This window comes from Dendrobium catenatum, unplaced genomic scaffold (assembly GCF_001605985.2).
Source record: "Dendrobium catenatum unplaced genomic scaffold, ASM160598v2 fragScaff_scaffold_992, whole genome shotgun sequence".
NCBI lineage: Eukaryota > Viridiplantae > Streptophyta > Magnoliopsida > Asparagales > Orchidaceae > Dendrobium > Dendrobium catenatum.
In genome coordinates this window covers 93,361-119,951 of record NW_021319454.1, presented here as the reverse complement: position 1 = coordinate 119,951, position 26,591 = coordinate 93,361, and the positions used below count along the sequence as shown (strand labels likewise).

At 36.5% G+C, this 26,591-nt stretch overlaps 1 protein-coding gene across 2 annotated transcripts in view; it reads left to right on the top strand.

The window, feature by feature from the left end:
* LOC110113900 (WD repeat-containing protein ATCSA-1) overlaps nt 1-23,841 on the top strand; it is an 87,578-nt gene extending 63,737 nt beyond the window's left edge. The window contains exons 6-8 of one of the 2 annotated variants that reach the window (XM_020846628.2): nt 23,027-23,181; nt 23,279-23,368; nt 23,485-23,841. In XM_020846628.2, coding sequence (XP_020702287.1) covers nt 23,027-23,181; nt 23,279-23,368; nt 23,485-23,526 — 287 coding nt within the window. In that variant the 3' untranslated portion in view covers nt 23,527-23,841. Of the gene's footprint in view, nt 1-23,026; nt 23,182-23,278; nt 23,369-23,458 lie in introns of both variants that reach the window. The other variant, XM_020846619.2, reaches the window with a different exon arrangement.
* Nucleotides 23,842-26,591: the final 2,750 nt, after the last annotated feature.

The following is a 26,591-nucleotide window of genomic DNA, read 5'->3' as shown; positions in this document are numbered from 1 at the left end:
ATAACCAATTATTTCAAATGAAGAGCTAAACTTAGGATACCAAATTCCTAAGTTCTGAGTTCCTAACATATATCTTAAAATCCTTTTCACTGCTGTTAAATGTGATTCTTTTGGATTTGATTGAAATCTAGCACATAAGCAAACACTAAACATGATATCGGGTCGGCTAGCAGTCAAGTAAAGTAATGATTCAATTATCCCTCTAAATTTCTTTTGAACAACAGATTTTCCCTTCGGGTATTTATCCAACTGAACTGAGGAACTCATTGGTGTACTAACAGGTTTAGCATTGTCCATTTCATATTTTTTGAGGATGTTCTTAACATACTTTGACTGATTAAGAAATGTACATTTCTCAATTTGCTTAATGCTAAATCCTAAAAAGTAACTTAAATCTCTTGTTAGACTCTTCTCAAAGTCACTAATTATTTTAGAAAAATCATCACAAAGATTTTTATTTGAAGATCCAAAAATGATATCATCCACATAAATTTGAACAATAAGTATATCATTTACATATTTCTTTAAAAAGAGTTGTATCCGCACTTTCTTTTTCAAATGATCTTTCAAGTAAGAAGATGCTAAACCTCTCATACCAAGCCCTAGGTGCCTGTTTCAATCCATATAATATCTTTTTCAACTTGAAAATATGATTTGGGTATTTAGAATTTTTAAAACCTGGTGGTTGTTCTACAAAAATATCTTCTTGAATTACCCCATTTAAAAAGGCATTTTTTACATCTATTTGATATAATTTGAATCCTCTGAAACAGGCAAAAACTAGCAAAATCCTAATTGCTTCAAGTCTAGATGTAAGGGCAAAAGTCTCCTCAAAATCAATCCCTTCAATCTAATTATACCCCTTAGCAACTAATCTAGCCTTATTTATAATAACTACTCTTGAGTCATTCATTTTGTTTTTGAATACCCACTTAATTTCAACTACACTTTGATCTTTTAGCCTTGCTTACAAATTAATTCAACTCTCTTGCATGGCCAAAATCCAAAATTCATCCGAAAGTGTTTGATTAATATTTGTGGGTTCTATAGTTGAAATGAAGGCTGAATGATTGACTTCTTTGTTTAATCCACGCCTAGTCCTTACACCCTCACTTGGTTCACCTATAATCAATTCCCTTGGGTGGTTTTTAGAAAATCTCAAATCTCTAGGCAAAGGGTTTTCTATCTTAAAATTTTCTTCCACATTTTTTTTTTCAAATTTTCTTCCAAATTTATTTTATCAATCTCATCTTTTATAACATTTGACTCTTTCATATTTCTAGATTCATCAAATACAACATGTGTGTTCTCCTCAATTACCAAAGTTCTCCTATTGAATACTCTATATAAGATTTTCCAACATTTAAGTATCCAACAAAAATTCCTTTATCAGATTTTTGATCAAATTTTTCTAAGGCAGATTTTCCATTGTTATGAATGAACACCTTGCAACCAAAAATATTCAAATGAGATAAATTAGGTGTTCTTCCTTTTAGCAACTCATAGGGTGTTTTATTTAGTTTAGGTCTCGCATTCACCCTATTCAGAACATAACATGCAGTGCTAACCGCCTCAGCCCAAAAATATTTAGGAAGTGAGTATTCTGCCAACATTGCTCGGGCGGCTTCTATTAATGTTTTGTTTTTCCTTTCGACTACCCCATTCTGCTAAGGGGTTCTAGGTGCAGTAAAATTGTGATCAATTCATTTCTCCTTACAAAATTCTTGAAATTTCTCATTCTCAAATTCTCCTTCATGATCACTTTGTATAGAAATAATTTCACACCCTAGTTTTCTTTGAATCTAAGTCGAAAAGTTTTTAAATTTCTCAAATGATTCACTCTTATGAAATAGAAATCTAACACATGTGAATCTTGAGTAATCATCCACAATCACAAATCCGTATACCTTCCCTCCTAGACTCACAGTTCCAACAGGTCCAAAAAGATTCATATGCAAAATTTCTAATGATTTACTAGTTCTAAGATCCTTATTGGACTGAAAAAAGAGGACTTCACTTATTGAAACTCGATCACTATGAATTAGGTTGTTAAACCTAAGCTTATGTCTCAGTGGCTAGCCAAGAGGGGGGTAAATTGATAATTAAAAATTAATCCCTCTTTTTAATTTTTTAAATCGAAAAATAAACTTTAATGAATTTTATAAAAATATATTTTTCAACCACAAATTAGAAACAAAAATCAACAAAATAAAAAACAACGAAAAATAAAAGACGCAAAATTTATAGTGGTTCGGTCAAACTTGACCTATATCCACTCCCCGGAGGCATCCTCCGAGTATTGCACTAATACCACTAGTGAGTAGTGACTCTCATTTAGCACTCACAGCAAGGTGAAGAAGCCTTTACAAAAACTCTTTCCACCACTATCCAGTGCGGCAGAGAACTGTCGTCCTTTTACACTATCCCTAGTGTTGGCAGAGAACCGTCGTCCTTTTACACTCTCCCGGTGTGGGCAGAGAACCCTTCGTCCTTTCAAACTCTCCTAGTGTAGGCAGAGAACCCTTCGTCCTTTCACACTCTCCTGGTGTGGGTAGAGAACCCTTCGACTGTTCACACTCTCCTAGTGTGGGCAGAGAACCCTTCAGTTGTTCACACTCTCCAAGTGTAGGCAGAGAACCGGATCTCCTTGACAGATCTTCTTCACAAGAAATCTAAAAGGAAGAAAGAAAAAAGTGAAATAAACACAAATCAAAAGTAAAGATTCTTACCTTTGAACACCAAGTGAAGCCTTCATGCTCCAGTAGTAAGAATATGTTACACTCTCTCCTTGACTCTTCTTTCAATAGGCACGAAGATCAGTGGACAAAAAGATTAAGTGACAGTTTAGTTTGGACTATTTATAGGAAAGACACAAAAAACTGTCCAAAACCTGCAAATTTTCAGGTCAATACGCATTGGATCGTCCCGTACGATTATGGATCGTCCTGGACGATTTTATTTAATTGCGCTGTAAACGAACCTAATATATATGGGTACGAAATGACTTCGTACACGCACATCGTCCCGTACGAACTAGGTCTGTCCGGTACGAACGGTTATTCCATAGGTCGGTTCCCAAAAACTGCAGAACGTCACTAAAATTTTAGAGTCGGTTCACTTCGTCCTGGGTCGAATATGGGTTCGTCCAGACGAAATTTTTCCAGAGACCAAATCGTCCCGGGACGAATACACTTCGTCCTGGATGAAAATACTCCAGAGTGCAACTCGTCCTGGAACGAATACACTTCGTTTTGAACGAAAATTTTCCAGAGAACATTTCGTCCTAGGACGAATACACTTCGTCCTGGACGATCAGGACTTAGAAAAATTTTCTTCAACTCCTGTTCGTTCCATTGCTCTTACGAGGAGATAACTGACCTGATCGTCCAGTACAAACTATGTTCGTCCTGTACGATCAGTACAAATTTCTCAAGATCTCCTAAAGTGTGTGTATGTATTCACTCAATTACAATCACTCCCTCTAAACTTAATTCAAAGAAAAATACAAGTTTTAAATACACAAAGTATCTAATACTGAATTTGATTTGAAATCTTTGTAGTCTGGAGTTTGATTTTCCCTAAATGTTAGTACACACAAGAGCAAAAACAACTCTTCCAAAAAGTGTTAGGAGATAACTATACATAAAACAATAATATTTGAAATCATCAAAACTACATGTTGCAAGAGTGTAAAACATGCAAATAGCAACTCTCTTAACAATACTAAATATCCAAATCATAATCCTTTATGAGCTCTAACCATCTTCTTTATCTTAAGTTTAATTATTTCTATGAAAATTTATATTTTAAGCTCTGATAATCAGTGAAAATTTTACATCTTATCCATACAAATAATATCTTCAAATCTTCAAAGCAAATACCACTGCAGTTAGTTCTAAATTATGAGTGGGATAATTTCTTTCATGGGGTTTTAATGCTCGAGATGCATGTGTTGACCTTAATAATAGATTTATTATATATATATATATATATATATATAAAGGGAAATCATCACACACCTCTGGCATACTATGCTGCCCATGCCATATCCCTGCCAAAATTCTATTCAAATCCCGCTCAACTCTGCAAAACGGCGCTGAATGGTTGCATCATGCCCGCGTGCGAAGCTCTGCTCTCCATGGTACCTCATATCCGCGTCATTAAAATGACTCATCCCATTAATTCTTGGCTTCCTTCGCTTCTTCCCCATGCCTGACACTTCTCCGACTTCTCCTTCTACGACATCCCAGCCTCCGATCCCATGAGCCGTAAGCAACGAGCATATCTCCTCTCTTTCTCGAAGCAAAACTCCACATCTACTGAACTCCAACCTCTTGACCCCTTACCTGCTTTCCTCTTGTCGATCTCCATACGACTTGACACCTATACCTCCCAATTCTTCTGATCCATAGAGAGAGAGAGAGAGAGAGAGAGAGAGACCACCCTCTTCTGAAGCCCTAGCTGGCCGACTTCGTACCTTTGACGACCCACCCCTCTTGTCGGATCAGAAGTTACGACATTTTTGATCGAAAGCAAGACGAAATCTCGCTTGCTGAGAAGGTAACCATACTTCTTCCATTCGTACGCTTCTTCGACTGATTCCTGTATAGGGGACTTATGATAATAGGTGGAAATGAGGATTTAACTCATTGGAAGATTTAACCATTCCCTAAAATTCAGTTATCAAAGTTCAACAAAATCTTACTCAAAATCTTGCATATCCCGGTAGGATTTAGCTCAAATCTTGCTTTTTTTATTTATTAGGATTAATTATAACTAGTTTATAATTAATTTTTGAGGCGAGAAATCTTTATTTTATAATCAATTATAAATTAAATATAATTAGTTATAGAATAAATATAACTAATTATATTTAATTTATAATTGATTATAAAATAAAGATTTCTCGCCTCAATCTACATGCAAACCCTACCGACGTTTCTTTGTCAAGGTATAACCTCCTAAACTTCGAAAACACATTCTCGACCCTTGTAGTGCGGCAAGTAACAACCTATGTGCATTTTTCTTAGCACGGTGGGAGGGAGCTCATCGCGGTGCTCGCGGTGAGGTGAATATTCCCCCCTAAAAGTCCTATTTTCGATGTTTGTGGAGCTCCAATTGACCCCATATGCAGGCTTTTCTTAGCATGGTGGGAGAGAACTTAGTGCGGCACTTACGACTAGGCTTACGAGCCTTGTGTGCGCTTTTCTAAGCACGTCGGGGCAAAAATATAAATACCCGTATGCGAGGAAAAACTGCTTTTTTAAACATGTATCTTTGAAGACCCATGCACGACTTTCTTGGTATGGTGGAGGACGAAGACTACGGACACAATGTCCCTCGACAGCGACCATGCACATCTTTCTTGATATGGTGTAGTTTCCCCTAAACTGGGGAGACATTGGGAGGTTGCCGAAAATTACAGTGAATCAAGGACCAAATTGAACAATCACAAGGGACCTAAATGAATTGCAAAAGACTCAGAATTTGGACTATTAAAAATTACCAAACTTGAACATATTGAACACAAGCAAAAGAATTTGCATTTTGACTATAGGGGACATGAATTGGGACTTGATTTGAAGATCAAATAAACAGGACTTGCATTTTGAACTCAAATTAAACAAAAGATTCGAATCAAATTTGACAGTATGGAACTATACTTGGACTTGAATCAGGACCAGCAGCAAACTGAACTTAGACTTGGAATAAGATGATAACAAATAAAAAATTGCACTTAAAATGATATCATGATTTGTAAAATAATAAGATCCAAGTTAAATGCAAGGGAAAATATATGGAATTCGTGGACAATAAGAGACTTGCAAGCTCTACTTGCGTATAAGTAGTGATGAATTATAGACAACTTAATCAAATTCCATGCCATGATATATTACTCTCAAGGGAAATGCTTGATTTGCTTGCAAACAATGATCAATAAGGAACTTAATTTGAACAAATAACACAAAAAAATTCGATGGAGGTTAAGGAATTATCACTTTAACTTGAATGCAAATTTCAATTAAGAAAAATTTGAGTCATTCAAATCTCATGCAAGCTCACAAATGGCCATATAAAAGAGGTATAGTGTACTCGCAAGTAACAGTAGAAGAGTTGTAATGCAAACAATTACATGGTATCCCTGCAATCTGCAACATTTCGAAGCTACAAAGAACTTGTAAAAAATAAGCCTCCAAATAAGAACCTATAAGTGCATCGGCTACGAGGACACATGAGGAATGCAATAATGTCTTCATAGCCACCATAATTATGCAAGCGAGCAAGTGAATAACATAAGAAGTTATTCACAAATATATGCCATGCCATGCATGGCGAGCACTACGGCTTCCTTCCAGTCAATGACAACCGACTCGTAGATAAATATTGTAGTCTCTTATGAGTGCTAAAGGTCAACACACAATGAGCGTGATGGACGGCTAATGAGAGCATGAGGATATCAACGTTGAATACAACCCACAAACAACGAATTCGTCAAGGGGTGGGGATGAAGGAATACAATAGCACCTCTGCCATCAATCATAATTCAACTCCAAGGAAAGACAAGTCAAGCAAAAAAGGTTTTATAACATTGTAACATATCCATTTGACATTCAAAATGCTAGTGTAACCAGAAATATTCAATATATAGTGGAAACGATAAACTTACAGTTCAGGGCAGTGGCCACCGGTTTCGAAGTATAGAGCATAAGTAAGAACGCAATCATCTGAGGTTGAAATGATTGATTTTTTATTTAAGCCGACAGTAGAAAATGATGATGAATGCATGATCTAGGAGTCACTTGTTGATTTCTATACAAGTTCTGGGAAGAGAAAGCCAGATCAAATTATTATGGAGTGAGTGAGTCTCAATTCAACTAGATTCTAAACATTGAGTTGAATAAGATATTGAGACTTGCAAGTTTCTTGATGAGTAATGGTCGTACATCCAACACACCACTTACGAGCAAATACAGAAAGGGCTACAACAAATACGACTTCCTACTAGCCGTCGTAAAAGACATGTCGAATGTCTAAAATACCCCCGCACATGCATTATAATATGTATACACATAGGTACACCAAAATATACGTATAATTGTATACCTATATGAGCCCCAACGAGCGTATTGTAGGAATACACGTAACATCTAGAGATGTTGTGTGGGTTAATAAATTTGAATATGATCCTCCTAAATAGGTAAATAGGAGCGAAAAGTTTCAACAAATAATTATAAACCCCATAGACCAGCAGAGGCCTCGACAAGCGTGTCGTAGGAACATACATGAGATCTAGAGATGCTACGAAATAAATGAACGTAGTTTGAACCCGATCCTTCTATATGGATATATAGGAGTCAACAAGGCTCGAACTATCAAACAGATATGCGGTTAGGGTGTAGACCATAATATATGTTTTATACATTCATATATGCCATTCAAGGCCTCCAACAACAAAAAAAATATCTACAAAAATATACAGCATATGAAATTTGATCCTCTATCAACAGCCAGATAGAGTCGATAAGGCTTAATTCACAAATAGAAATGACCCCATCATCCCGATGATGACCATGTTGAATGTAGATCTCAACTGAAGAGGTTAATTTCAAACATTCCAAAGTTCCCTCAAACTTCTACAAAATTCAAAATTTTTCAAGTGACCTCAAAGTCACCCTGATAATGGTCATGTTGAATGCAAATCTCAACTGAAGGGGTCAATTTCAAATATTTTAAATTCCTCCTAAATGCCCATGAAAATCCAAAACTATAAAAATCCAAAAATTCTAAATATTTAAAATTGAAATAATTTATCAAATCACTTAAAGCAAAATTCATTCACCCTAAGTAACATTTTGTCGGGTGGACAAATTGAAATTTAATTCAGCTCACATAGAGCTAATGCCTAGTTGAAAATGTCACTAGGATCCATTCTCAAATAATATCCTACTAGTAAGAACGTGGTACGTGTCATCTGACCGACGATTTTATCGTCAAATGACATTATAGGATAAACTGTTATGACCCTAGGCCCTCTGAATCGAGTGGTTTTGCTGTCAAATGGCACCACAAGATACCGATTATGTCCAAAGCTAATACGTTTTTTAGTGGCATCAAATCCTTGAGATATGAATCAATAGGATATGATCGATAGGGCATGAGCCCTCTGTTAGTTAAGATTGATTCAAATTTGTCCCCTTAGACAAACATCCACCCCAGGTCTACAAGGTATCCTTGGACAAAGTAACCCATGGCTGCCGACAAAGATCCTTCTGTCAGGTTGGGTCGATTACCTCCTCTGACTAAGTAGACCAGGGACCATGATGGCCCGATACGATGAAACCATGAGATCTTGGTTGGGTCCATCATCCATTCCCCCACCATTCACTTTAAGTGATAGATGATGAAATTTCTAATTTTAAATATAAAATCTTCCAATCATTCCAAATGTCCATTGTTGTTATTATATGCCAGATAACATGTATTTCGAAAATGTATCTGATCGATAACTATTCTTAATCAAAAGTTCTCTCTCGTTATCTGGAGTGGTAATTAACTATAGGGGCTTGAGCCTATAGGAAGCCAGAACTCAGATCATAAAGTTATCGCAAAATGAGGCCGAAATCTCTGGGTAATGTCTTATATACAATCTTATATACATTCCCAAAATTTACCCCGAAACTTAAATTCTTTAAAACTCCCCCAAAGAAAAGCAGCGAGGGAGGTCGGGGCTGAATTTTCGGAGTGCACAATATGCAATCAACTTTCTATTATGCATTAGAACACATCCCAAGGCTTGCAAAGATGCATCAATATAAGTTTGAAATCCTTCTATTCTTGAGGGAAGTGTCAATACTGGTGTTGTAGTCATATGCTCTTTCAGTGCCTGAAAGCTTTTCTTACATTCAGTTGTTCATTCGAATTTTACCTCTTTCCTTATTAGTTTAGACAAAAGATATTGCAATCTATGAAAATCCTTTAAAAAATCCTTTAACAAATCTTCGAGTATATCAGAATGTCATCAATTAAAATAATCACAAGCTTATCTATGTAGTCTTTGAAAATCCGATTCATCATATCCATAAAAATGAGAGGGGATTTTGTCAACCCAAAAGGCAAACTCTAAACTCAAAGTGATCATGCCTGGTCCTAAAAGCTGTCTTACTGACATTTGCTTTTTTAACCATCATTTGATGATATCCTGATCTTAAATCAATTTTGGAAAATACTGTGGCACTTGTTAATTGATCAAACAAGTCATCTGTATGGGGTAGAGGATATTTATTCTTAATAGTCACTTTATTCGACTCTCTGTAATCAATACACATTCTCATAGATCCATCTTTCTTCTTAACAAAAAGTATATGTGCACTTCAAGGTGAATGACTAACCCTAATATATCCCTTATTCATCAATTCATATAACTGAGTTTTTAATTCTTATAATTCTTTTGGAGTTATCCTATAAGGAGATTTGTAGATTGCTGTCAAACTCAACTTCTCTTTCAGATGGTAATCTAGGTAATTCTTCAGGAAATACATTTGAAAATTTAAAGACAACTGGAACACTCTATATTGCTTGAAAATCTTTATTCAAGACTTCCACTTTAGCTAAAAAACACTAACTCTCCCCTACTTAAATACTTACCCATCTTCACTGCACTCACAAGAGAAGATGTTACATTCTTTTCATAGGAGAAATAGAAGGTCCTTTCATTTGGTAAAGTAAAACTTATTCTTTTCTTCCAACATTCAATTGTAGCAAAACGTTTAAATAACCAATCCATTCCTAATATAATGTCAAAAGTTATGATAGACACTATAACCAATTCTGTTGAAAATTTGTGACATTGAAGATCCAAATTCATAAGGCATTCTATTCGCAGGCAAATTATCCCCCATTGGCATCATAACACATGGTAGGTGTAAAACATGCCATCTCAACAGATAATTCAAAACAAAATTCTTCAGAAATAAATAAATTGGATGCACTAAAATAAAAAAGAATTCTTCCAAACTTATTAGAAATCAAAAGTATACCTGTAACCACCTCTTCCGAATCCTTGGTCTCAGTAATGGAAAACACTAGCTTTCACAGGTTGATTAATTTTAATATCTGATGCTTCTCCTTTTAATTGAACTGATAGTTTTCCTTGCCTTATTGGTCTTCCTTCAAACTGAGTTTTTCCTGTCTGATTGCCTTTCAGATATTTCATGTGTTGTGCTTGTTCCTGATACCCCTGATTTCCTTGTGGCCTGACATTGGTTCTTTTCTCTTGAAGGAAGTTCACCTGGCGATGACCCAACTCACCACATCTGAAACATTTTCCAGATCCCACCAAACACTGACTAGAATGCCGCTTCCCATAATGCTTACACAAAGGTTTTTCAAGATGGCTTTGCTTCTATTTATCATCAAACTTTGGTTTCTTGTTTCTGAATCTATCATCCTTTTCAAATATCTTCATTTTTCCTGTTTGTTGTTGATCTTAACTATGCTTAGAGAAATTCAGCTCATTTTTAATCCTTTTAGCTCTCTCTACAAGGATCGAAAATTCACTGATATTGAAAGGTGTCAATGCTCGTCACAATTGATCCCTAAGGCCTCTCAAAAATCTGTGACACTTCTCCTCCTGGGAGCTAACATAATGAAGTGCATAACGGGACAAAGAAGTGAACTCAACTTTGTATTGCACAATAGTCTTCAAACCCTGAGTCAGATTGAAGAATTTTTCTTGCAGAGCTAATTTGACTGAAGAATGAATGAACCAATTTCTGAAAACCTTCACAAAATCATCCTACTGTATACTAGTGATAGACATATGTCCAAATTTTTCTCTATGCTGTGCTTGCCACCAACTTTCTGCCTCTCTTTCTAAAACAAATATGGCTAAGAGTACTTTTCTATTTTCAGGACATAATGACATATCATACCATCTAGAATCTTTCTTATCTTTAACAACTAATTTTCAACTACTGTTGGTTCACTTCCACCTTTGAAGGCTGACAGTTTAAAAGTTTGAAACAATTTTAAATGTCGTTCTAGTTCACTATCACTTTCAGATCTGGATCCATTGCTAGTGGAAGATTTCTTCATAGATGTCATTTTATCTACAACTTGTGAGATCAATTGCACAATATCTTAAAGTTCTTTAAACTTATTTCTTTTATTCATTCTTGTTTCTATATCCGGCCTAGATGACTAGCCAGTCATTCTTTCTAGCAACTCTTCAGATATAATTATATGTATGCATATAAAAAATTCATAATATATAATACTCATACTAATAAACATGATCATTTCAAAGCATTAAATCAGTCTGTTATGTAATTATGCTATTGTACTAGAATGTTATGAATAGGTCCACTAAAACTTGACTCAACCTATAGCTCTATATACATTCAATTCATTATATCTCATCCTACTTCCTCTTCTAAATCCAATTATGCTTCCATTTTATCTTGATTTCACTCTGATGTCAATTTCTATCACAATCCATTTTAACCCATCTATAATCAAATTAGAGTATAACAGAGAAGGAGAATCTGAATATACCTTCGTACTTACCCCTAATCTGAAATGCTGATATCAAAATTGGATAAGTAAAAAGTAGTCTATTCAACTATCCTAACACAATTAAACATAACACATCAACATTTTCATAATAGGAAGCATATATAATATACCTTAAATAAAATACACATCTTAATTTAAACAGAGCTTTACTAAACATTTAAAATTTAGTTACATACCTAAAAGTCTTTGTACAACTTACATGTGAATCTCTAAGCACACCTAAAAAAGTACGTAAATAAAAAAAAAAATAGTTACCCCTCTTATTGCTCTACGAACTCCTTCCCCTTTTCTATAGTACAACCACTACAAATGAGGTATGACTCAATAAAATACACAAATAATGTATAAGAAATAATAACAATTTTTTGATAATTAATTTAAAACAAATGTAAATTCTATACTGGTCATAAGAAATGCATAACGTTACTTTCTGTCATGTTTACTGTTTAATGCCTTTATACAAGTTATATGATGACTCTAAGTTTTTGCACCCTTTCAGTTTTCTAATTTAAGGTTGGGTCTAGATTCCTAACATTTATAATTAAAGCTGCTCTCTTATTCAAGGTTGGGTCCAAATTCCCAACTTTTAAAATTGAGAATGTAGGCTTACCTCGTCGGGTCTTTCGCCTTTATTTGTGTAAGTATATCCCTCATATATGACTTATTTCACTTCTCAATAGAAATTCTTTTTAGCCCTCATGAGATATTCTATTATAGACATTACTCTATGAATAAACATATTTGTACATGTCCATACAAGAATAAATTGAAGTAAACTGAAATATATGTTATCATAGCCATAATAAATATGAATTTCAATTAGATAAAGCATTTACTAATTCCTATAGCTTCGTTTGTGTATCTCACCTCATTTGAAATTCGGTCTTCCTATTTTCTTCTCCTTTTGTACACCACCTATAACATACATTTTTATTTTATTTTTTTATTTTTTGAAGGGATGCATATAGCATTAATAAAAGGAAAAACAATTACAAACTAGAAAGCAAAAGAAAAACAAGCCATTTGAGTCTATCATAATGGATATGTGATCTACTAATTCCCATTTAAAACCTATTGGGGTGCTGGGGACACCAAATATTTAAACAACCTAAAAGGTTGGTTAGCGTCCCAGAGTTCTCAAAAGATAAAAAATGCGAACTAGTAAGAATCCCATATATCATTACTTTAAATCCAAAGAGGCAAAAAGAACCAGCACGAAAAACAAAATAACTAAAAACAACTGCAAGAGCAGTACACATAACAACAACTAAACTCAGAAGAACTCCTAACAAGCCTCTAACAACCACCAACGAATCCACAGAAGTGCCCTCTAGCTTTAGATTAGAAAAACCATCCTGAGTCTCCAAGTCTTTAGTACCCACAAACCCTTCATCCTTCAGGAGAAATGCCAACAAGTCGTGAATTTCTAAAAAGAAACCAATAACCTTCGAAGCCTTTGAAATACTAGCTCCCATGGAAGAACCAATATCTGCCATCCAAAGCCCACCATAAACCATGACAACCCTGCCACGAATTACTTGAAAGAAAACACCTTCTCCAACCATAAGCATAGACAATGTAGAAGTCCACTTCATCCCATCACCTGAACAAGGAAGACACCAAAAATCTTCCAAGAAAAGACCATACAAATGCAGTCGAAAAACATAACACTTCCCGCTCACAAAACTAGTACCAGCAACCTCTTCAAGGCAGTACCATCCACAAGGGGTAAGCTCCCATTCCAAGCCATCCGAAAACCCTCTAGGAAGACAATTACTCTCTTCCTTATCAAATCCAGTAGAAAGACTCCGTGAGGCAGCATTAACGATCAGCTCCAGCGGATACCCTTGAACCATCATCGAGCCAACAACAGGTTCAGCAGACATACTGTCAATCGCATTCTCAACAACCTTGAAACAAGTTCCCTTAGAAGAACCAATAATTGCTAAAGGATTGACAAGCAAACCACCAATTCTTCTACCAAAAACTAAAACTCTATTAAAACTTCCAACACGATCCATCTAAGAATCTTCACGTTGGCATGCCCAGAATTCAATGTAAATGATCCGCTTCACTGCAGCAGAAGCCCTATAACTACCACCAAACAAGAAGCAGTCCAAGAACAACTTAGGACGAAAATGCAGAAAAACCGAATCCCCAAAACCTCTGCCACACAAACCTTCATCAGGCATACCGCGCCAATGGACCAACATCATCAAAACGGTGGTCTGCTCAACTCCGCAATAAAGGATTCCAAAATAATCATGTTTGTTCCAAATCCAGAACAACCGAAAACCACACAAGAAGGGATAAGAAATTACCCCAGAGGAAAAATCAAACCAAGAACAACCGATAGAAACACCAAGCCTATAGAGAACCTTCGCCAAGATAATCTCCATCCAAAACAACCTCAGAAATTCCGCAAAAGCAAAATCACATTCATCCCAAAACAAATCAGATCTGAACAGGATTGAAAAACCATTCCAAGAAAATCTAACAGCCATTACAGGCCGACGTAGAACCTTTGAACACTACAGGAAAAACGTCATTTTCGGCAGACATTTTCGCCGGAAAATTGGCCAAAATCCGTCGGAAATTAACATTTCCGGCGGAAATATTTCCGCCGGTTTGATGCGCATCGTAAAAGGCCTTCCGGCGCAAAATAATACGCCAGAAACATTTCTGGCGGACTTTCCGCAGGAAAAATATTTTCGGCGGAATTTTTTCGCCGAAATGTCAAGAAAAATTAAAAAAAAAAACACCTGCTCCGGTACAGGCCAGCCTAGCCAGAACCCGCTCCGGCTCAGACCGCCTGGAGCTCCCGCTCTGGCACAGCCCAGCCAGAACCCCCTCCGGCCCAGCCCAGCAGCCAGAACCAGCCCCGCGAACTTTTATTAAATTATTAAATGCTAATTTATTTTATTTTATTATAATTTAAGTTATTAAATTCTATAATTTAAGTAATTTTTTAAAATATAAAATATTTAATTTGACAATAAGGTATTAAATTATAACTTAATTTTTTTAATTTTCGTCGGTAATCCGCCGGACATTCCGCCGGAAAGTCTTTCGAAAAAATCCGCCGGAAAACCAGTCAAAAAATATGTCGGAAATTCTTTAAAAATTTTCCGTTGGAAATCCGTTGAAAAATCCGCCGGAATTTGTGACGAATTTTTTTCTGCCGGAAATTCTGTCGGAAATGAGCTGTTTTCCTGTAGTGGAATGCCGAAGGTCAACCAAATGTCGATTCAAACAATTTGGTCTAGCAAAAACACCTACATCCAGAATCAAATCAACCCTGGAATCAGAAAAAGAGCTCCACCTAGGCCCTCAGTCGGGAATTTTTATTGCCTCAGGTTATCTAACGTAGAGATACATCAGGTAGCCTATAATATATCGCCACGTGCTCTTACTCTTTACCGCGCGGCCCGACGACCCAACCCGAAAAGGACCCGGGAGTTTGCGTAGCTCGGTATTGCTAGGTATTGGTCGATTTTACTCGACAAAAATGGAAAATACTATTATGTGAAAAGCAATACCGAGCAATACCGAGCAAAAATGAGCAATACCGAGCTCAATACCGAGCAATACCGAGCAATACCGAGTTCAATACCGAGCAATACCGAGCTCAATACCGAGCTCAATACTGAGCAATACCGAGCAATACCGAGTTCAATACCGAGCTCAATACCGAGCAATACCGAGTTCAATACCGAACAATACCGAGCTCAATACCGAGTTCAACACCGAGTTCAATACCGAGCGATACCGAGCAATACCGAGTTCAATACCGAGCAATACCGAGTTCTTTGGCGATATATGTTCAATACAGCAATATTCGTTCTGGGTTAGGTCGTCGGGCCGCGCGGTAAAGAGTAAGGGTACGTGGCGATATATTATAGGCTACCTGATGTATCTCTACGTCAGGTAACCTGAGGCAATAAAAATTTAAGTTATTTTTTAAAATATAAAATATTTAATTTGACAATAAGATATTAAATTATAACTTAATTTTTTTAATTTTCGTCGGTAATCCGCAGGACATTCCGCCGGAAAGTCTTTCGAAAAAAATCCGCCAGAAAACCATCCAAAAAATATGTCGAAAATTCTTTAACAATTTTCCGTCGGAAATCCGTCAGAAAATCCGCCGGAAATTCTGTCGGAAATGAGCTGTTTTCCTGTAGTGGAATGCCAAAGGTCAACCAAATGCCGATTCAAACAATTTGGTCTACCAAAAACACCTACATCCAGAATCAAATCAACCCTGGAATCAGAAAAAGAGCTCCACCTAGGCCCTCCGTCGGCCGCACTTGACCGACGGAGAACTTCCGACCTCCAATGCTCCGTCAAAATCGTTGCTTCAATTTGAACGTCCAGTTAAAACTTGGTGATTAGAAGCTAGAAAAGTTGTCATACATTTTTTTATTTACGCATGCTAATAAATAAAGAAATAAATAATATGAATATCTTACCAATTTACCTCAATTATGTTCCTCATTCACTCGTGACCTTTTATTTCTTAGAAAATTTCCTTCTTTATCGCCTTCCCTTACCTTTTTTTCTATTCACCCTTCTTTCCTTACTGAATTCGGCAACGACCACTGAAGTCTAATCTGATTTCAGCAACTATGAAGTTTAGAAATCCTTCTGAATTCCAAATTGTTGAATTCAGTTAATACATCAATATTCAGAACAGCTTTTAGTTCACCTACCAGTTATTTTCAACCCTTCTCCCTATTGATTTTCCACACGGATTTTTCACAATCCAGAATTCTGCACACACTATTCAACAAAATAACATTTCAGAAATATAACCACCGTTTTCTTTCAGATTTTAGATTTGAGAACATGTATAAATATTTTTCATTACCTGAGTAATGAGAAATCAACGCTTCAAGCCACAGTTCCTAGACACCGATGCCCGTTTCCTTCAGCCCCTCGTTCTTCCACGGCCAACACTCTGGGCAGACACACTGCTCCGTATGCCAGGGAGCAACGTGAAAGGAATAAGAGAAAATTTAATTCCTTATGCATAGAAAGAAAATTCCGCTAAAACTATTATATTCTACTCCACTAATTCCTCTCAAAATTCCACCTAGCCGTTGATTTCCCACATTCTTAATCAGTCCAATGCATGCAAAGCTAAATGCTGTTGGTACAAGAATAATAATAATATAATGAAATGGCACATGCTGAAATAGAATAATAAATTTCTGTAAAAGATGAATAACAACATTTTTTTCTGTAATGGAGGTAATAATTAGTTATTCATATAGATGAAATGCTTAAAATTCAAAAGTTTGTGCTTACTTTTATTTGGAGCATTTCGAGTATTACACTATTTATAAATTGTATATTTTTGATGATTTGCATAATGTGCTGAAAAATATTAGAACCAGTTATCCTTTTTTCCCCAACTATGATGAACATTTAGCACAGATTAGCATAATCTTTGGTTTAGTTTTTTTGCAAATGACCTGGCAACTCGCTTGTTTTCCCTTTGCAAAGATTCTTTTTGGAATACAAGCAGGCTGCTTTCCCTCTTTTGTGCGTCCAAAAAGCCGATTTCCTGGGGAAACTAGCCCAAATGTTCCTTAGATACCACATTCATAAGTCAGATTAAGTGCGTTTGCATGTTGAATTATCTTAATATCTGCTAAGAGAAAAATCTTGCTTATTCTTTATTACTTATTCAATACCTATTACTTTTGTTGTCAAAGAACATTGACAAGAAAGCATTAATTGATATGTATATCCTTCATGTATAGAGCAAGTACTTTTGGATTGGTTGGTGTGATGAAAAATTTAGTCATAATCAAGTTGATGAGTTGGAAATGAGAATGTTAAGATGGGTAAATGATAAAATTAGAAAATATAACATGAGAAATGATTGTATTCGAGTGATGAGAGCAGTATCTATTGAAAATATGATTGTGAAAGAAAGATAAGCGGATTGAATATGTACAATAAATTATTGAAGATGCATCTTCTAAAACATGTAGAAGGATTACAAGCCAAAGGGGTTCACCAAAGGTAGCAGAACGGAAAGTTTTGCTTCATGATTTGTGCAAAATAAAGTTATCACGTCACAGTGTGGATAGTTGGATAATGAGAATTCAATATGAGTTGAAGAATTAGCGAAAAGCTAATATGATAATGATTGATATGATCAAAACTCTTCTGTTGACCTCAGTTATACAGCAAAAAAAGGGGGCTTAACAAGAAATTACCTCCGCCGCTTGCTACAGTGATTTTGTACTTGTTCGACGCTATTTGAGTCGCATCCCACGATCTCTGCTCGAAGCCCGCCTCGATCTTCTTCCTTTCACATCTATAAAACAAGAGCAAAGCTCTCGTTACTAGAGGTTCCCCACACACGACCAAATCATTCTCCCGCTCTTGACTTCAAGCCACTGTCGATCTCCCACCTCCTCTTCCTGAACCTCACCTCCATCCCGCTGCTCTACCCGATTCTCATCCAGTCGCAACCTCCGATCCTAACCCTCAACCTGTTAGCCTCTACCTTTGTCGAGAGAGAGAGAAAGAGAGAGGAAGAACTTTTCTCTACCCTACCTGTAACCGAAGGCTGACCCCGCCTCCTCTCTCATCTCCGACCGAAAAAACTCACGCCCGACCTCCTCCTGCTCTTGTGACAGAACCTCCGACCAGAACTCTCGAAGCCCCATCCTTCTTCCTCTGTCCCGCCGACCTAGCACCTGTAGCCAAACCCTAAGCCATCACCTCTCCCTCTCGACTTCACACAAAGCTTTTAACCTTGCCTGATGCTTGTCCGTCCTCTCCAATTGGAAGTAGTGACTGGAGTTTTGCTGTGAAGGTGACTATTTCCTATTCGTGTGCTTCTTCGGTCAAGTTGTTTGAGAGAGTTAAATCCTGTACAAGTCATGTCTTTTTTATTAAAAATTATTTTTTTAATTATAATTGATTATTATAATTATTATTTAATTACATCTAATTAATTATAATTAAGTATTCTAATTATTTTTAATTATTATTAATAATGATTTGTTTTAAATTAAAATAAATTATAATTAGTTTCTTATTATAATTATAGTTAATTACATTGCTAATAATTAACTATAATTACTTAAAACTAATTATAATTAATTATTTTAATTTAAATTAGTCATTATTTTATTATAATTAATTATGATTTTTATTAATTATAATTAATTGTAATTATTTATTAATCTATATAATTAATTATAATTAAAAAGAAGAAAGGAAATGCAAATGCAAGAACGCTCCTCATGCCTCAATCTACGTGCCGACGTCGCCAACAACCCCGCGAAGGTATGAACTCTCCAAAACTCAAAACCCTACTTCAATGTTCATGGCGGACCTGAAAACTGTCTATGCACGCCTTTATTACGCTCGGTGGGATGGGACCCCGGTGCGGCACCTACTGCGAGGCGGGGTAAGTCATAAGTACCCCCGAGCATGGGGAAAGCAAACTGTCTTTTTAAACCGTTACCGTCAAAGACCCATGCATGCCTTTATTGGCGTGGTGGATGACAAAAAAAAATCATGGCCACGGTGTCTCACAAACACCAACCATGCACATCTTTATTGACGTGGCGGGTAGGCGGTCTCTTGGTTTTTCCCCTAAACAGGGGAGATGTCGGGAGGCTGCTGAAATTTATCCAAAAAGGACTTAGAACAAACAGTGGATTTTATTTGGACATCAAATGAACTTAACTTGGGCACAATTTGAGATAAAATCAAGCTTAAAATCAAACTTAATCAAATGAACGTCAAAGAAATGACATTGGAACTTGAACTCATGCAAAGGACTTGATTTGAACTCAAGTGAACTTACAATTTGGACAACAAGTGAACTCGAATTGAACTCAAAATTGAACACACATGGACAGCTGGGGACTTAGACTTGAATTTGCAACCAAATTTGTAGACATTTGAACCACAAAGAAGTTGATTTGAACTTGACTTGAATCAAAAGACCGCATGAAACTCAGGGATGATAAATATTCAATGTATATGAATGGAATTCAATCAAATTGAAGCATTCGAACGATTGCAAGCAATTATCAATAAACAAATTATCATGTAGATCATGAACTATTCTTAAAGGGATGTTGTTATAAAAGATCTTTAATGTGTGGTTTAATTTCCTTGTCAGTGGATCCACAAGTTCATTCAAAGAAGTTGGATAGCATTTAACGAAAGAATCCCCCCAATGAATGATACAATCCGTCCACAATGACTATGCCGATCCAGATGCTGATGTTAAGTAGAAATAATGATAATGTTGTTATTCATGTCATGAGCCTTCAAGGAATATAGTGGGCATAGTGATTTGCTATTTGTTATACACAATAAATGCAGCATGCTTGCAAACATCGAGGGCAAACAACTTGATTACAATAGTGTATTAGTGTGTTCATGGATAGAACACAAAGACTCATACACAACTGATGTCACTCAAGTGTAAACAAATACACTAAACTCCCTCAAATGACAACAACCAACACATATGAAGAAATGGATGGTGAGAAATATAACAAATGCAAACTCCTTCAAATCATTATAAAAGACTCTTCATATACGCAATACACTATTTACAGAAAAATATAGAAGAACTGTGATAAATGCAAGAGCCCTTATATAACACCAAAAACAGTAGCAGATGTACTAAAAAGTTCAAAGACCACGATAAAATGCATGAAGGATATGACAAGTGCAAGATCCTACAACACAAAAGCAGGAGATTAGTTAGTGCACTACAATCTACCTGCATGAATCATGTAAGTGGTGCATGATAGTCTACCTGTACGAAGTAGCAAACAACTCAATTCTGAAGCTGCTACGCATCGCCACCGGATCCGCAACATTCACACAAGCAGACAATCTACCTGCATGAACCATATAAGTGGTGCACGACAGTCTACCTGTACGAAGCAGCAAACAACTCAATTCAAAAGCTGCTACGCAATGCCATCGGATCCACAACATTCACACAAGCGGGCAGAAGGCGTTTACAAATATTTTCAGAATACCCCCACACGTACACTATAGTTTGTATACACATAGGTACACAAAGGGATAAATATAATTAAACACCCGCATGGCCTCGACGAGCGTATTATTGGTACACACGTGACGTCTAGAGATGCTGCGCGGGTTATTAAATTCGAACCCGGTCATCCTAAACAGATAAAAGGAGTAGACATTGTATAATTACAAATTGCCCCCCAAACACCCGCATGGGCCCCGACGAGCGTGTAATTGGTACACACGTAACGTCTAGGGATGCCATGTGGGTCAATAAGTGAATTCAAGTTCAAGCCTGATCCTTCTATGCGATTAATAGGAGTCGACAGGGTTCGAACCTTCGAACAAATACACGGTTGTGACGACCGATGTATTTGTTTAAATACATTCATATTAAGCCTTCAAGGTTTATAATCGAGAGAATTCACTAATAAAGGGCATAAAGCCTACGAGACCCGATCCCCTATCGGTAAATTGATAGGGTCGACAAGGATCAAACTTAAAATGGAAATGAACCCAAGCACTCCGATGATGGCCGTGTTGAATGTAAATCTCAACCGGAGGGGTCCATTCCAAATATTTTCAAATGCCTCCAAAAATTCATTTCAATTACTTCAAAACGATATCCACAAAATCTCAAAATTCAAAAAATTCCAAATCCAAAAATATTTAAAATTGAAATCCAACTATCAAACACTTAAAGCAAACTTCATTCACCCTCCGCAATAGTTTGTCGAGGTGGACAAATGAAATTTACTTAAGCTCACATAGAGCAAATGCCTAGTCGAAAATATCACTAGGATCCATTCTCAAACAATCTCCTGCCAATAAGGACGTGGTACGTGTCCTCTGACCAGCGATTTTGCCGCCAAATGGCACCGCAGGATAAACGGTTATGACCTGGGGCCCTATGAACCGAGTGGTTTTGCCGCCAAATGGCACCATGAAATATCGGTTATGACCAGAACCGATACGCTCCTTATTGGCATCAAATCCCTTAGATATGAATCGATGGGATATAATATATAGGGCATAAATCCCTCTGTTAGCTAAGGTGGATTCAAATTTTGTCCCCTCAGACAAATACCCATCCCAGGTCTACAAGATCCCCTTGGACGAAGCAACCCATGGCTGCCGACAAGGATCCTTCTGTTAGGCTGGGTAGACTACCACCTCTGACTAAGTAGACCAGGGAGCACGATGGCCCGGGACGACGGAACCATGTGATCTTGATCGGGTCCATCATTCATTCCCCCACCATCCACTTTAAGTGCAAGGTAGTGAAATTTCCAATTTTAAATATTAAATCTTCAAACTCCCCAATTTTCCAACAATTTTCTATATATCCATTGCTGCTACTATATTCTAGATAACACGTATTTCTACGTATCTGATTGACGGCTAGCCTTAATCGAAAGTTCTCTCTCGTTATCAAGAGTGGTAATTAACTATAGGGGCTTGCGCCTATAGGAAACCTGAACTCAGATCATAAAGTCCTCGCAAAATGAGGGCGAAATCTCTGGGAAGTGTCTTATCTACAAACCCATCTGCCTTCCAAAAGTTACCCCGGAACTTATTCCGTTAAAACTCCCTCGCCAAAGATAAAAGCAAACAAAAAGCGGGTGGAGGCCGATGCTGAATTTTCGGAGCCCACATCATCACAGCTTATTCCAACTTTTTTAGTGTTACTTTGAACATCTGGTGTAACCAAGTTTGATCAAGACAAAGGCAAAGGTTATTTGATTACTAGCATGAATGAAAGTTGCTACGTCCAGCCATTATGCTTGCTGCTCCAATTGATGTAAAAAAGGAGGTTAAGCTTGGAGCAGATGCGTTGCATTATCCAACTGTTAAATTAATAAGTGGAATTCATTCAGTTAATGTTATGCTAATGATCATGTGAGAGGTATAAATGCTTGGAAGTTTTGCAAAATAGCTAGTTAAAAAAAAAAAAAAAAAACTTGAATAATGAAAACCATTATGCACAGTTTGATGTTGAATTCTTCATAAAGAATTTAGTGTATAAGCTACTATTATCCATATGCATGGGAAGGTTGCCACACTATGCCAAATATGGTCTTAGAGAGTGGTGGATGCCATCTTACGTTTCCATTGCAAAAAAGATAATTTTATTACGTATGTTCATAATTGAGGTGATCTAACTATTGTTGGACTGTCGTCCAACCTCATCCAGATGCAATTATCCAAGTTTTATATGTATGTTTTGCCTGTATTCACTCTAAAGTAACTTTACCTTTTTAATTTTTTAGATTTGTATCTTCACCAGACAAACTAATTGCCAAAATATTTTGATAAATAATGTGTATCTGAATATTATACATTTTTATATATGCATGTGATAACCATCTTGGACTCCTGATTTTTCACTGTAGAGGTTAAATATTTCTGTACTAAATATCAGGTTCTGATTCACGGCTGCGGTTATGGGATGTCGAATCTGGATGCAATACATTAGTGAATTTTGAAGCTATGAGACTCCAGACAAGCAAACCATTACAATTGGCCATATCACATGACTCATCTCTTGTGTTTGTTCCATGCATGAGTTCTGTCAAGGTTCCTTATACTGACCAAAATTTATTTTTGATCTTTCTGAAAAATCATTACCGGAACTGTCTGATTACTTGTATTATTTTTTTGTTTGATCTCGTAGGCATATCATGTTTGGTCGGGTGTTACATTTCAGACATTACGTGGCCATTATGAATCAGTAAACTGCTGCTATTTTAATTATCATGATCAGGTATTCAGAGTCTACCTGCATTTGCTTAGGATATTGTAACAGATTCGTTACAATACTATTCTTTTTTTTTTTTTTTTTACCGTTATGTAGGAAATTTACACTGGAAGCAATGACAGGAAAGTTCTCGTTTGGTCTCCATTCAGTCCAGCAGTCACTGAAATGGTACGGAGCCATATCGACCCTCCATCTCTGTCATCGTTGCATGTGATAATCAAAAGAATCAGATCTAGGATGTTTTCAAAATAAATGTACTTTAAAAATACAATAGTTATTTAGTTCGATGCAAATTAAATGCATTGATATGTTTTTTATATTATAATACATTTAAATGTATTAAAATATGGATGTGTTGGTGTGAGGTGACACGTGTTTGCAACAACCGGCGGTGGGCAGCAACCACAGGAATTGAGAGTAGGTACACAAGTTTTAGTAATCGCCTAATATGAGTGATTTCTAAATGAAACGAAGTTAGACATGTAATTGTCAAGGTATTGAAAATTGGATATGATATGAAACCAGAGATTTACGATTCAATAGTCAATTCAGCTTGAATCGGACATTGAATCAAATAATATAATAAATATTAAATTATTTATATATAATGCAAATTATATAATAATGATGTAATTATATATAAATATTTTATAAACCCTAAATAAATAGAATTGTATCATGAATTATAAAATATAAATAATTTCAATAATTTAAAAAGTAAACACTCGTAATAGTAATATTTGGGTAGCTAACTTTTTATCTGTAGTCGTAAGAATAAATTAGAATGGTAATTGTAATATTCTATTTTCTTCCATCAGGACTTGAAGCTATACAAATGAGACGAATATACGAAAAGATTAACCTCAAATATTAAAGATATAATATAAGTAACATAAGTTGAAGTGAAACATTATTTGATAATCAAAATGCATAAATAGATTACAAGTTATACAAGACATATCATTATGATTAACCTACAAGTGATCATACATCATGAAATAATCATAGACATAGAAGATACATTATCATGATTTAACACAAAATATTCCCCAGATATAAACTCAAATCTTCTTAACCCTAAAATTAAAAAAAATAAAATAAAAAAAGACTAAAAACTAATCAATGATCATAAAGTAGATTATAGTGCGATAAGAAAAAGCATGATGTTACATCGAAACATAGACCGTTAGAGTCACTAATGTTTTATCATACTTGAAATTAGTAAAATCTTTAAAATAATTACTACAATGTAAGAGGCCCTTGATATATCATCAAAAAATTATCTTGATCGGGCACGAATCTCAATACAAAGTTGAATAAAAAACTTTTTAAATCAATTTTGGGAACATCTAAACTCCGATTTCAACAAACTTATAGTTGAACTGAACATCTCGAAAAGACGAACCCAATGATACCAAATTCTATCCAATTTGAGCCCAAATGGATTCAAATCGGGACCCGAAACATGTTTGGAGCTCCAAAGCATAAATTGGATGACCAAATGATTTTCAAATGTGACATGCTTATAGTTGAATCGAGCGGCTCAATGAGATGAATCCAACAAAGCCCAAGGTTGCCTAATTCTGACATCATTAAGATACTCAATTGTTTGATAAATGATCTATAATCAAGGGAATCAATAATGGTCATCCATCAAAGACACTCCTCCAACATGCCCTTGATCTTCTCCCTATTTACTAGTCGTGCCACTCCAAAAAAATTATAAATAGACTCCCATTCTTCACAAAGGTAGGAAGAAAAAAAGAAAAAGAAAGATAAATATGAAATATCTCTTGCCCCCAAGCTCCTCCGTCAACGGACTTCTGCCCGGCCACCGGCTGTCACTAGACTACTGCCCGGCCTTAGACAGACGTCGGACATCTGCCTGGCCACTAGCTTACATTGAAATTATGCCCGACCATTGATTGATGCCCGACTTCTGCACAAATGTTGATAGTCATCAAACTGAAAGTTTGTGAGGGGTGTTAAACCCTAAAGAACTAGTCGAGGCTAACCAAGAGAAGCGAGTGAATTAGTAGTTTTAAAAAATCTTAAACAAAAAGAAAATCTTTTTGATCTTTTTAAATATTTTAAAATAAAACAACAACTCTTGATGTCGAAAAAAGCTAATTTCACAATAATAATACAATCAGATTTTTCAATCACAAAATAAATCATAGAAAAGTACATAAATAAAATGCAGTGAAAGGAATAAGAAAGAATACACTGAATTTTGTAGTAGTTCGGTCAAATCTGACCTACGTCGATTCGTTGGAGACTCTCTCTCTCTCCAAGTAATTCACTAAACTAAAGTTACTCTCATTTTTCTCCCACAGTAAGGTAGAGAAGCCCTTAAAAAATCTTTCCACTGACATGGTGAAGCAGAGATCCTTGAATTTTTTTACTCCCTCTTGGAGTAGGCACAGAACATGGATATCATCACTACATGAAAATGTCTGATTACCGCCGGATTTTTCCGGCGGAATTATGATCGCCAGAAATGGTGATGATGTTACTGGTGAAACTTGTGTGACGGAAGTTTTACGGCAGACGTTCAGGCGGCCTAACTGCCGTAAAGTTACCAGTGGATAATTGACGGGTCATGTGCCTGTTTTATAAATTAACCGGCACAGGATCCACCGGTAAGAACCGGCGGTTATTGCGTCGGCTCAACTTAAACACGTTGAAATACAACCGACGGATTAAACACCGGTAAAAATACCGTCGGATACTCTGCCGAAAATCTGCCAGTAAATATCATATATAGGGCGAGCTCTAGGGCTGCCTTCTCATTTCTCATTTCTGTGTTTTCGCTCCAGCCCCTTCGCCGCTATTCGACTTCGTTCCAACAACCACCATTTCGACTTCGCTCCGACGACGGCAGGTGTTCGACTTCGCTCCGACCCCTTGGCCACTGTTCACTGGCTATTCGACTTCACTCCGTTCGATCCAACGCCTTCGCTGCTTCATCACGGTTCGACTGCTCCGACGGTGTTCGACTTCGCTCCTTGGTTGGCATTCGACTTCGCTCCTTGCGTTCGACTACTGTAGTTGTTCTACTTCGCTCCTTGGTCGACGTTTGACTTCGCTCCTTGCGTTCTACACCTCTGATGGTGTTCGACTTCACTCTTTAGTTCCTTCAATTAGTTGTTCGACTTCGCTCCTTCGCTCCTTCGACCGAACGCTCCAATCCTCGCTTCTTCGACCGAACGCTCCAATCCTTGCTCCT